Below are 12,129 nucleotides of genomic sequence, written 5' to 3' on the forward strand. Positions count from 1 at the left end.
TCCGGCCCGCCCGTGCCCCGCCCAACAGACGAGGCGTTCCGGCTTAGCGACACTTTATTGGCTGCGGGGGACGGGGACACCGCTACAGCGGCCGGGGGGCACCGCTACAGCAGCCGCTGCAGCTCCTCGAAGTTGAGCAGGTTGTTGGCCGTCTCGGACCAGGCCGCGTGGGTCGCTCCGTCCATCTCGGAGGCGAGGCTGTTGCTGCTGTCCAGGGTGTGGTTGGTGCCCCCGATGGGCGCCTCGCACTCGGGGCAGCGGCTCTGCTCCATCGCGCCCCCGCACTCCCCGATCACGTAGATGTGCCCGTTTCGGCACTTGAACCAGTGCCCGCGGGGACAGCCAATAGCTCCGACAATCTGCACCCGCTCGGCCTCGGAGATCCCCAGCCCGGAGCTGGGCAGGGCCAAGCTCAGCCTGGCCAAGGCCTTCTTCACCGCAGCCTCATCCTCCCCCGTGAATTTCTTTGTCTGTTCCAGGATCTTGCGTGTACCAGCAATCTCTGCCGCGAGCGCTGGTGTGATCTTCGCCCTCGCACCATTGCACCTCGACAGGAGGCTCAGCAAATAGGTCAGTCTCTGGAGCTCAGACTGCAGGTCAGAGAGCTCCTGTCCTGTGAAACTGAGGCGCGGTTTATCCAGCCACTCCTGGACTTCATCCAGCCGCTTTCTCAGTCCTTGCCTCTCGCTTGCATCAGTTTTGCTCACAGAATTGGTTAGGTCCGCTATACGTTTGTAGAAGTTAAGCTGGTTCTCAATTAGCCCGATACTCTTTGTCGAGAGATCGGAAGCTTTTAGTTTATCTTCTAACATGAGGTACTTAAGGGGTAGATTCCTCTGCAGAACAGCATTCCCCGTCAGTGCAGCCTGCAGTCTTTGTCTGCTAGACTCAATTTCCTGTGCTGGGCCTTGGATTTTCTCTTTCACCTTTTCTATCTCATCCAGCCACCTTTTCACAACGGTGCCGTATCTCAAATTCTTTCTGATAGGTGTCTGACAGATAGGGCATACCTTAAGCTTAATGACATCATTATCTTCATCCATATAATGGTCAAGGCCATGGGACTCAAAGACATGGCCACAGTCTTCAAGCTGCACAAATCGAGCATCCGGGTCTTCCTCAAAGCCAAAAAAGATCTGGGTGAGTTCCTCATGGTCACAAATAAGGCACTTCTGTGGGCATGGCTCTCCACACAATCCAACACAAGGATGGCCACAGCGCAGCAGCTTAGCACATGGCACGTTGCAGCGAGGCCTGTTGCATGGCTCACAGCAAAGATTGGTGCACTGGTAGTGCTGGCACTGCCACTCGCATGGCTCAGCACATGGAAAACAGAGCTCTCCACATTTCTTTTGACACCTGCTGTGGACGCAGTGGTTCTGACATGGCAGCTGACAGGGAGGACATTCTGTGGTACAGGGCTGCTGACACTTGTGAGCACAGACCAAGAAGCGCTTGCATGGGCTGTTACATGGCTTATGAAATCTCCCTTCAAAGCAGGTATGACAGGAACCTGAGCACACATGACCACACTCCAGTGTAGCAGAACACTTGGTCTTACATTCCACAGGCTTCCCACGTTTCATCTCCTCAGTGATCCAGCATTTAACTTGCTGCTTGTGGCCACATTTCAGGGTGACTGTGACCAGTTCAGGACACCAGGTAGTGCATTCCTGCCCACATGATTTTTTGCATGTGTGCCCGCAGTTCAACTTTTTCTGACAAGGTTCTTGGCAAAGAAACTCACTGTCTGGAGTAGAACACGGCACCATCTGCAGGTGTCCACACTTAGAAATAGTCTTCTCTACTTTCACCATGCACGGGCCACAGGGCTCATAACACAACCGCAGGCAGCGGTGCCCATCTGCACAGAGCACCTTTTGACAAGGCTTCAGACACTGATATTCTTTGTGCTGTGTGTCATAGGGGTGACATGCCCTTGTGCAAACATGTCCACAACTCAACCTGCATTCACAGGGACGACTACAGCCTCCTTCTGGGACTTTGCTGAAGTCTGCTGCTGTAGATACCAGCGTCTTGGTTTCAGGGTGGTTTTGACAGCAAAGCATCAATGAGGAGCCAATGTGACCTTTCTCACGAAGCGTGTGAATGATCTTGCTCCAGAGAGGAACCTTGCCAAGCATTCTCATATTTCCAATGCAATACAGCCCTTTCTTAGCTCTGGATAATGCTACGCATATCCGATTAGGGATCTGTAAGAACCCAGTTCTCTCCTCTTTGTTGCTCCGCACAAGTGACAGCAGAATAATATCATTCTCCTCCCCCTGGTACTTGTCTACTACATGAACCTTCACACCTGCAAAGGTCTTGGCTGGCATGAGCTTACGTAGGCAGAAAAGCTGTCCAGTGTAAGTAGTGAGAATGGTGATCTGAGAAGGTAGATAATCCTGACACAAGAAGTATTTGCACAGTTCCACTACAAACTGGGCCTCATGTGGGTTCTGATGGCTTTTCCCTTCCCGGATTTCTTGCTCTGGGAAGTCATGTTCCACAAAGAAGAGGTTAGATAAAACCCCCTGAAACAAGAGAAAGGAATATCAGACAATTCTAGCTTCACTGCAGCCTGTTTCCATGTCCCCGATTATCCACTGACGGGAGGACTCTTCGGGAGAGGACTGCAACATGCAGTTACTGCATGCTGAGGTGATAGGCTCCTAGATTTCCATAATGTGTTCATCAGACAGGAATTTAAACTTATTACTCACATTTCAGCCCATTAGTGACATTTCGGTATCCTAATATGAAGTCAGTTCCTGTGGATTATTTTATTCCCTATCTTTTCAGAGTTGTTTCTACTGTTCCTTTTCAGGTTATAGAAAAGAGTGATTGCTTTATACTTTTAGGCTGAATAGATCTTGTTTGCAGATGTTGTGTATAGGTAAAATGCCCAAACAGAGAACAGAAGGAAGGAAGGCTCCGGTAATCGAGTCACCTATCTTATGCTGGAGTTTCACATATTATACTTCAAGTCTTTCATTAAGATTTCTTCCCAGCTTTTAAAATCCTACAGTTTTTTTGGTGCCTCTTCCATTTTTCACCATTCTTTTAAAGTCATCAGTACTGGATCCATTTCCAGTGTCCACCATCTCTAATGCCAAACGAACTACAAATTACTTGCCTAATTCTCTAACACACACTTCCTTGATTCAGATATATGTTTCAATAATTGTACTTGATCTAAGAATTTGAAATCCTTGAACTGTATTTTGCAGAAACTCATTTTAGCCAGTAACAGGGGACAAAAGCAGTTGCTTGGGTTGCCAAAAACTCACCTTTATGTTCTCATACGTCAGGACAGAGGGATGGTTCTCCAGGTCCTGGTATATATGAGGACTGAGAAGCTGGGCAATTTCAGGACGCATGCGGTGCTGAAACACAAAGCAGCTCTGTCAGTTCTGAGGAAGGTGCACCGTATTTCCCCGTCCATATTCTATTGTTCCACTGTATGGACTGGCTGAATAGAGGACACGGGCAAATTTCCACTAAGAAGGGAGCACTGCCCAATCCCCACCCTCCCCATCGCTGCTGCCACCAGCAATTACAGGGGGGTAGCGGAGTATCTTTGATAAAACAATTTGGCGAAGTCGTTGTAATAAGAATGCTGGTTTCAGAGCAAATCTAAGAGCACTGTTATAGACAACAAAAGCCAGCACCTCATCCTAACCACTACATGACCTCTTCTGGGTAGTTTTAATACAGGACTGCTGGAGGTAGAATTAACTTCTCCAGGCACCAAGGTAGATGATTATAGCAATTTAGCAGGAAGCAGCCTGAGAAGACTTGTGTTGTCAGTCTCCAGAGTTCTGGAAGTTTCAGATGCCACAATAAACCATGTTCACTGCACTAAAACATGGGAACCACAGTGCTGTAACAGAAATATACTGGAAGACTGAAGCAGTTTGGGAGCTCTTACTATTCTTCTTGGGAATTAAATAGCACATTCTTTTCTTTTAAGCTGCTCTGAATAGATATATAAACTTAAGTGTACTACAAACTTCAAACAACCTAAATGCAAATGCAATGGAGATTTTATAGCTTGTCCTCACTTGGTATTTCAGACGGACAAAGGGGAAATCAACTTTCACCAGCCGTTCAAAGAGAGAGACTTCCAGATTGAAGTTCTTGGCCAGGTCATATACATTTGCACTAGGCCGCAGCTGAAAGAGAAGGGATAGGAGATCCATGTTTTAGCACTTTCCTATGTATTAGCAAGATTTTTCACTCATCTCTTTTTCCGTCACTGGATCCCCATAGAAACGTCAGGCACTGGATTCCTGCAGAAGTGCCAGGTATCAATGTCAGAAGTAGTCACAACTGAGGTGGATACAAGTACATGTAAAAATGTTTCAGTTAACAGAAAGACAGGTCCCACAGAAGCTCTACTCTGAAATTACAGGAGATGGGCCCTGTGGAACCTGTGGAAGCTGGGGAGCAGTAAGTCCTGGCAAACTTTCACATATGGTGTTTGCTTAAAAGCTTCTAGTTCATTTGCATAACAATTAGAGGCATTACTCAGGGATGTTACCTGCTGGTGATCTCCAATGAGGATGAGATGCTGGCAAGCTTTACTCAGAGTAGTAATGGTGTGAGCCTCAAGCACCTCTGCTGCTTCTTCTACAATGACAATTCGCGGCTCTACTTTTTGCAAGATCTGACGGTATTTTGCAGCACCTGAGCAAGGACAGAAGATAAACCTTAGCAGAATATATTTATATAAAGAATTTTCAGGGAGGGGAGTAGGCTGTGTCCCATAAAAGACTGGGGTTCTTCCCAAGATTCCCCATTTTAAGACTCAGCTTTTTGAACTTTAAACCAGCACCACACCAAGAATGGCTTCTACATTAAAAGTTACCAGGAAAGGCAGGTGGGGATTAGAGTCCTATGCCTGCCTCGGGCCTTTCCCGAACCCCTCTTCAGACAAGAGATACCTACTTACTACATTGATCAACACATGTAAATAAACCTAAAATTGTCTTTCCAAACAGTCATATTACAATGACTTACGCACTCCCATCACCAGAAGGTGTTGTGGGGATAGCAGTGCAGATATTAGCTGTGCTTTACTCACGCACAAGAAGAGGAGCATTTCTATTAGAGGAATGCTGCTCGAGATGGTGGGAGTGCAAGAGTGCACAGAAACTGCTCATGCAGTTAATTGACCACTCACACAATAGCCACATTTGCCAAGGGAGTCAGGGATTAGGTACAGATTACAGATTAGGTACAGGCACAGATTAACGCAGAGCCTGACCAAGGCTGTCAAGCAGCATGTTATACTAATCTTCTGGCAACAAGGCCCTTTAACCATTACTGGATGCAGTGCAATACTGGTTTGCCTCCCAACTGCTGTGCACCTGTAGTTGTCATCCCCACAATTTGGGCCTCCTTGAGAATGCAGAGATCCTCCTGCAGCCTCAGTTCCGTCAGCCTTTCTGCTGCTGCCTGATACTGCTGCTCGTGCTGCAGAATCCTCTGTCGAATAGCCCTCTGATAGGTCTGCAGCCAAAGCCTGAGAAGAAAGTGTCATTATCACACACAGCAAGGGACACAGGATAGTGATCCAGCAGTTCTGAGTGGATTCAGTTCAAAACTTCCTCTCTCTCTTTTGGGTGAGGGATTATTAGCTTATGTGCTTAGTCCTGAACACACACAGTGGAGATGACAGCACTGCCTGTGCAATACAGGGAAGGTAAGAACAAGCATGTTCAAAGAAGGAGCTGAACAGTCACGGACAGAAACACTGTGGCTTGACAGAACGAGTTTGCAAGCTGGAACAGTCCTAGGAAATGCCTGACAGACCCTGCAAAATAGCTCTGTCACCTGTAAAGCCTCCAGCGGGAGCTGAGGTCAAGTTGCCACAAATCCTGAATAGCCTTGGCCTCTAACTCTGTCATTGCACTCAGTTTACGGAGCTCAACCTTCATCTTCTGTTTCAGTTTCTTCCTCTGGGCAGCAGTTATCTGCAGAAAAAAAGCTCCCCAATAAGCAGTTACAGCACAAAGATTCTTCTGTATTAGCATCCCCATGTTATTCTTTACACAGTCAAGCAAGGCCAGAGCATGCTAGTGCACGCAGTTACCTCCCACTCCATAGTCTTCTGTTGTGGTTGAGCTGTTCCTTCTTGGTCCTCCAGCTTCATAGCCAACAGCATGCTGGCTAGTTCATGAACAGCTCTGTGCTCTTGCTCCTTCCTTCCCTGAGGCTTTGCTGCCTCTTCATCATCAATCACTCTGTCAGCTTGAATCAGGTCAGCCTCCTCTGCGATCTCCAAAAGCTCCTCTTCTGCTCCACCTTCCCAGTACCCCTCTCTCTCCTGCTGGCCACCTGTGAGAGTCACCAGTCACATGCAGTAAGCCACAGCCACTCCAGCAGAATCACAGTGCAGCACTCAGCACTATGTGGAAATTGAGGTTAATCTTCTTTCTACAGCCTTACAGTATCATGCAACTTTCAGTGACTGTGAAGCAGCAGTGTCTCTTTTCTGGTACACAGCACTGCTCAAGCAAACGCAACCATAGAGAATTTTTTTTACCTGGATCGTCAGCCCCTGTGTTCTCTGCCGCAGTCTGGGTGAAGACAGTTACACCAAGGCCCAGCCACTCCAGAATCATTGAGTGTTTTGAAGCACTGTAGTGAAATTCCTCATCATCCTAATATAAGGAAAGTCAAATCAGCCAGGCCTATTACACTTCAGAGTCTTAGGATGATGCCAAAGCAGTTTAAGAGGCTTTCATTTGGGCACTTGTATTGTTACGCTGATAAAGATCACTTAGCATCTCTAGTTTAAAGGAGCAAAATTTAAAGCCTCTGCCTGGTGTAGACTGCTGTCACAGCTTGCTATTCTCTCCTTCACTTTCCTAGTAGCCAAATAATGCCAAGAAGTGTGCTTGGGGAAACCTCAGACTCATTAGCAGATAGGGCAGTAAGCATACATTGGGACTACTTGATCCAGAAGAAAGGGACCTCTCTTACCACACCATTCATCAGACTGTTCCAGTGCTGGGGTGCAATGAATGCTTCCAAGTGGTGCTCATGCAGGACTCCATATGTTGTGCACTCTAAGTGCTTTGCTCCTTCGAGGAGCTTCTGCTCAGCCTGTTTCATTTCACTGGTTATCTACGTGTAACAAAGAGAAGGGAGGCATCATCATACTCAGAAATAAACTTCAGAAACAACAGGACAAGAAATCGATAAAGTGAACGAGGTCAGAAGAATTACGAGTCTGACTTCAGTGTAAGACAAGGTGAAAGAACACGTGTGGAGCAAGTTTAGTTAACTTCTCCAGTCCACAGGAGACCCAGTCCCATCATCTCCAGTGAAGCCTGCACGTACATTCACATAGGCTCTGCGGAGATGCATTGGCAAGTTCTGTCGGAATCCACACTTCTTCCTCAGCTCCCTCAAGGTGAATTGCTTCAGGACCTCACTGCTACTTCTGCCTCCAACACGCACCATTCCATTCTTTTGGAATGTGTATATTCCTGGGAATGAAAGAGAAATATTTAGTACTAAAGAGGCAAGCTCAGTTTTTCGCAGTAGTACAAGGGTAGGGAAAAACACCCTTTGTCTGAAGATGCTTCAGTGGATTGGTCTGAGTGAAGTTTTCTTACTGCATATGTCAATGGGGCTAGAGTCACTAGAAAAAGCCAAAAGGGCAGGTCATCATGCCAGAAGATGAGCAGACTAAGAGTTACACTAGGATTTATACCTGACCCTCCATCAGACTTATCAGGTACTCTTACCTTCCAAGAACTGATCCAGTGCATGGTTAGTGTAGCAGACTATGAGGATGGGAGACTTCTGGACAGTGCTTTGCCACACATGCTTGTTTGTCAAGAGAGCCTCAACAATCTTCAAACCCACATAAGTCTTCCCTGCAAAACAAGCTCAGAATCAGAAAAAGGTAATCCACCCTCTATGAGGTGCCTTGAAACACAGGAATCATCAAAACCAGATAGAAAACTTCCTTCTAGGTTGCAAGTCTGTGCCCAGAAAGCTGAGCCCAGAGGCAACTAGTTTGCAAAATGTGAATGAAATAGTATGACACTGTCTTTCTGGCCTGTAGTTGGACAAGGCTATGCTCAACAAGAATGTTGTTTTCTGGTTAACACCCTGGATCTGGATCCAGGGCTTCCTCTGCCACTGCATCCCCCAGCCCACTCTGGTATTGGCTTCATACAAGAAATTTGGCTGCACGTGAAACATCCACATACTAGTGGAACACAAGCAGTAGTGCGCGTTGAGTTCAGGTACCATTTGAAGCTATTAAAGTTAATCTTGTAATGTTTTATTCAGACAGGGGATCACGGCTGAACACTCCCAAGGTTCTAATGTGCTATAAAGACAAATAGGACTGTTGTACAGCAAGAGGTACCACGTTATCAAAGATAGCTGAAAATTTTTCAACCCAATACACAAGCAGAGCCAACAGCACAGTTGGTTTGTACTTGCAAGCAGGCCGACAATGCACAAGATCAGATACAGGTATTTGAGGATATTTTAATCTTCTCCACACCTCATGCCAACTGGGTTACTCAAGCATCAGTTAGGCATGGGACTAAAGCTCTGGAGACAGTACACCTGGCTTTCTCTGAAGTTGATCTCCCTAAATGGTGGAGTCAAGGAGAACTCCTTAAATGACAGAAAATTAAAGCAAATGTTTCTCACCAGTACCAGGAGGTCCTTGGATAATAGCCAGCTCCTTGGTGAGTGCAAGACTCAATGCCTGCATCTGAGACTCGTCTAAGCCCAAGGCTTCCATTGAAGGCCATCGCTTGGGATCTAGAACTGGGACACTTTGCATTCTCAAACCATCAGGGTACCTCTCTTCATCTGGCAGGGAATCTTTCATCAAGGGTGCAAAGTTGTAGGCAGTATCCATTGTCAGGTATGCTGGGCTCTTCACCTGTGCATCACATTCCACAATGTACTTCTGGAATGGGATATCTTCTTCCTGGATCTCCTGTAACCCTTCTAACACATGCCGGTACGCCTCAAAGTAGGCAGTTGTCTCTACCATGAGGAAGGAGTCTGAGGGCTGAACCTCTGCCAGCAGTGCCTGGCTCTGTGCATTAAAACATAGCTGCACAATCCCGTCAGCAATCTCTGCATTATCACGATTAGAAACAGCAGCAAAAAGGCATGTCTCAAAGTGATCTTTGGACAAGCAGACCAAGGACCCATATAGTAACCGTTTGGAATTCTGCCATCGTACAAACTTCAGTGGCTTTACATCAAACTGGACCTTGTAAACAATACCACTTGGGGAACAGAGAGGGCTAATAATCCGTGTGTCAAAGTAGATCCTGATATCATCAAATTTTTTTTTCCTCAAACCTTTGTCCTCAAAGCTCTGCAAAAGCTCCAGGATACCTTCTCTTAAAGGCCTTATGAAGTCTTCTCTCAAAAGCCGGAAATGGGTGTCGAGATAAATGCTGGTGCTCTCATATCTTCCAGAAACAATATTGGGACGTAGAAAGGGTTTCTCATCGTGGTGTATCTCACTATATGTCGGATAAATTGCCATTGTACGATAGGTTTCTTCTTGACCATCAGTCTGAGGCTGCAGAAGAGTATAGTTATCAGCCCTCAGTGTGCCTTCACGTCTCTTCTCCTGCAGATGCTGCACGAGCATCTGGACTTTATTTAGATTGTTCTCCATTTCTTCTGTGATGTCCACACCAGACGTTCTCAGAGTATTTATGGATGCTGGCAAGACTGTCAAGAGAATGGAGACGTTCTGCACAGAGCTGGCTGGGAAAATACTGATCAGGTCCTGAAGAAGTGAAATGATGTTGCTAATGTGCACAGGGTACTGGTCACGTACAGCAGGGACTGCTTCTGTCATCATGTCAGACACATACTGCGGCAGACAAATCTTGAGAAAGTTGGACTCCTTCACCACTCCAAGAAGCTGCTGGACACTCTGCCTGTCCATTCGGGAGCTGCATGCTTTCCGAAGCACCTGGCAAATGAGCTGAAGGAAACTGGGTTTCATAGCGGTTTGGGAAAGAAGTTCCTTCAAACCCAAACTGGAAGCAAGCGTGATGACAATTTCTGAAGGGTCTTTCTGGAGGAGACTTTCTAGGAATTTATAGCCAATCCTTTTGACTTGCTGAGGCTGCTTACTGAGCTGGGCACCACCTGGGGTAGGGTTCTGGTAGAAATGAGGATTCTCCTGAGATTGCATCCTCTTTCCCCTGCCTTCATTTTCCTGACCATTCCTGAGCTCTCTAGCTCCTTCCTGGGCTTGTCCACCTTGATAGATCCTTCTCCTACTTTCATTTTCTTGCACATTCCAGGGTCCTCTAGCCCTCTCACGTGTTTGTCCATCTTGATACCTCCTTCCCCTTCCTTCATTTTCTTGTTCATTCCAGGGTCCTTTGGACCTCTCATGTACTTGTCCACCTCGATGCCTCACTCTCCTTCCCTCATTCTCCTGTTTGTTCCATTGTCCTGTGGCTCCGCTGTTGGCCTGTCCACCTTGGTTTCTAGGTTTATCATTGCTTGATCGAGGAACCCTCCCATGATCGCATCTCTCCTCTCTTTGCCCAGCTGGAAGAGTATAGTCACTGGCTTTGGGGCTTTCCCCTAACTGAGCTGCCTGGCTTGACAGATTATTTGTTCTGTTTCTGCCTCTTCGTATGAAGCCAGTATCCAAATGATCTGTGCGCCCTTAAAAAAAAAAAAAAAAGACACTCCTTAATTATAAATCAACCACATTAACACACTTCCCAACACAAACACATGAGCTGATATTCAGCATATTTTGGACATTTGGCATCAAATTAGAAAACTACCATTATATTTGCACCCAGACTTTCAAATTGGTGTTTCCTTTGTGCCCCTTTTTCTCATGGCTAAAGAGAGCTGTACCTAGAGTTCACTCAACACTAAAAACCTAGACCTTCCTCCACAGAACAGAAAGCAAAATTAAGAAAGGCCAAAGATGAAGCTTCCTGCCCAGAGCAGGATTTCCTCAGGAGGCAGCTGTCCCTAAAATAATGCCAAAGGCAGCAGCAGCAGCTGACTTTGACTGTACATAGCACAGTTAGAACACAGAAGCGGACAAAGTCTGGCCTCTCAGAGTAGCAGGAAGCATAAACCATATAGCCTCTGTCACGCTATTAACAGAACACTTAGGGAAGCACTGAAGACCAGCAGAAACAGCAAACGTACTAGCAGAAACAGCAAACAGATTACGGCATAGCCCCAACCAGACTCCAGGGGCAAGTGAGGAAATGCTGGAATTTAGGCTTGAGAGGAAATGTCAGCATACACGGGCAGGGAAGGAGTGGGTCCCACCGGCACCAGCACCACCCCCCAGGCCTTCCCCAGCCTTCTGTCCCGCATTCCCCGGGCAGCCCCCACCTCTCCCTGCAGCTCGGGGCCGACGGGACCAGGGCTCCTCGCCGGCATCCTCCATCGCTCGGCCCGGTAACTCCTCCTTGTCGCCTCGCGGCTCCCCGGGCACCGGCGGCTGCTCCGCTCCTGCACAAAACCAAGCGTTGTCGGGCTCGGCGCTACTGCGCTCCTGCACGGCCCGGGAGCCGCCGGGCCCGCCCCGCCGCAAGTTTCACCTTCCAGTTCCCCGTAAAGCCCGCCCCGCCGCAAGTTCCACTTTCCAGTTCCCCGTAAAGCCCGCCCCGTCGACCCCGCCCTTCCCCGCCCCCGGAGGGCAGCACCGCCCAGCCTCCCCCGGTCCCGGTGGGCAGCGCCCCGCACACTCTCAGAGCCCCAGCCCACTCCCAGGGAGCAGCACCCCCGCCTTCTTCCAGCTCCACTCCCGGCAGCATCGCCCCCGGCCCCCAGCGGCAGCGCCCCCCGACATCCCGGAGCCCCGGCCCGCTCCCAGGGAGCAGCACCCCCACCTTCCTCCGGCCCGTCGGGCATCACCCGACCCCGACCCCGACCCCAGCCCCGCGCCTACCCCTGATTCCGGCGAGACGCGCCCGCCGCAGCCCCTCGGTACCGGCCGTCACCGCCGGGCAGCGAACCCCACACGCCACCCCTCGCCCCGACTCCGGTACCGGCTCTTCCGGCGCTACCCCTTTCGGCTCCGCTCCGCCCAGGGGCGGGTCCAACCGCCGCCCCGCCCACAAGCGCCAT

The 12,129-nt window shown here is 48.5% G+C and overlaps 1 protein-coding gene across 2 annotated transcripts; it reads right to left on the bottom strand.

Annotated features, from left to right (window-relative positions):
• Window positions 1-36: 36 nt before the first annotated feature.
• On the bottom strand, window positions 37-12,091 carry ZNFX1 (zinc finger NFX1-type containing 1). 2 transcript variants are annotated; one of them, XM_065849912.2, is made up of 14 exons: window positions 11,951-12,091; window positions 11,392-11,511; window positions 8,689-10,695; window positions 7,764-7,895; window positions 7,354-7,502; window positions 6,994-7,137; window positions 6,554-6,671; window positions 6,101-6,345; window positions 5,842-5,981; window positions 5,376-5,530; window positions 4,547-4,692; window positions 4,068-4,178; window positions 3,294-3,389; window positions 37-2,537 (listed from the first exon to the last, which is right to left on the bottom strand). In XM_065849912.2, the coding sequence occupies exons 2-14, from the start codon at window positions 11,444-11,446 to the stop codon at window positions 105-107; spliced, it is 5,931 nt and encodes a 1,976-aa protein (XP_065705984.1). In that variant the 5' UTR covers window positions 11,447-11,511; window positions 11,951-12,091; the 3' UTR covers window positions 37-104. The 2 variants fall into 2 exon arrangements, with proteins under 2 accessions (XP_065705984.1, XP_065705986.1); XM_065849914.2 differs by having other exon boundaries at window positions 12,051-12,068.
• Between the last annotated feature and the right edge of the window lie 38 nt (window positions 12,092-12,129).

This window comes from Patagioenas fasciata, chromosome 16 (genome assembly GCF_037038585.1).
Source record: "Patagioenas fasciata isolate bPatFas1 chromosome 16, bPatFas1.hap1, whole genome shotgun sequence".
In the NCBI taxonomy this organism is placed as follows: Eukaryota; Metazoa; Chordata; class Aves; order Columbiformes; family Columbidae; genus Patagioenas; species Patagioenas fasciata.

Excerpts from the sequence above, each read along its gene's own strand:
- ZNFX1 (XM_065849912.2), bottom strand. The coding sequence starts at position 11,446 with ATGGAGGATGCCGGCGAGGAGCCCTGGTCCCGTCGGCCCCGAGCTGCA. Across the intron at positions 6,672-6,993 it reads ACAGTCTGATGAATGGTGTG|GATGATGAGGAATTTCACTA; the intron begins GTAAGAGAGGTC and ends TCCTTATATTAG. Across the intron at positions 4,179-4,546 it reads TCATTGGAGATCACCAGCAG|CTGCGGCCTAGTGCAAATGT; the intron begins GTAACATCCCTG and ends CTTCTCTTTCAG.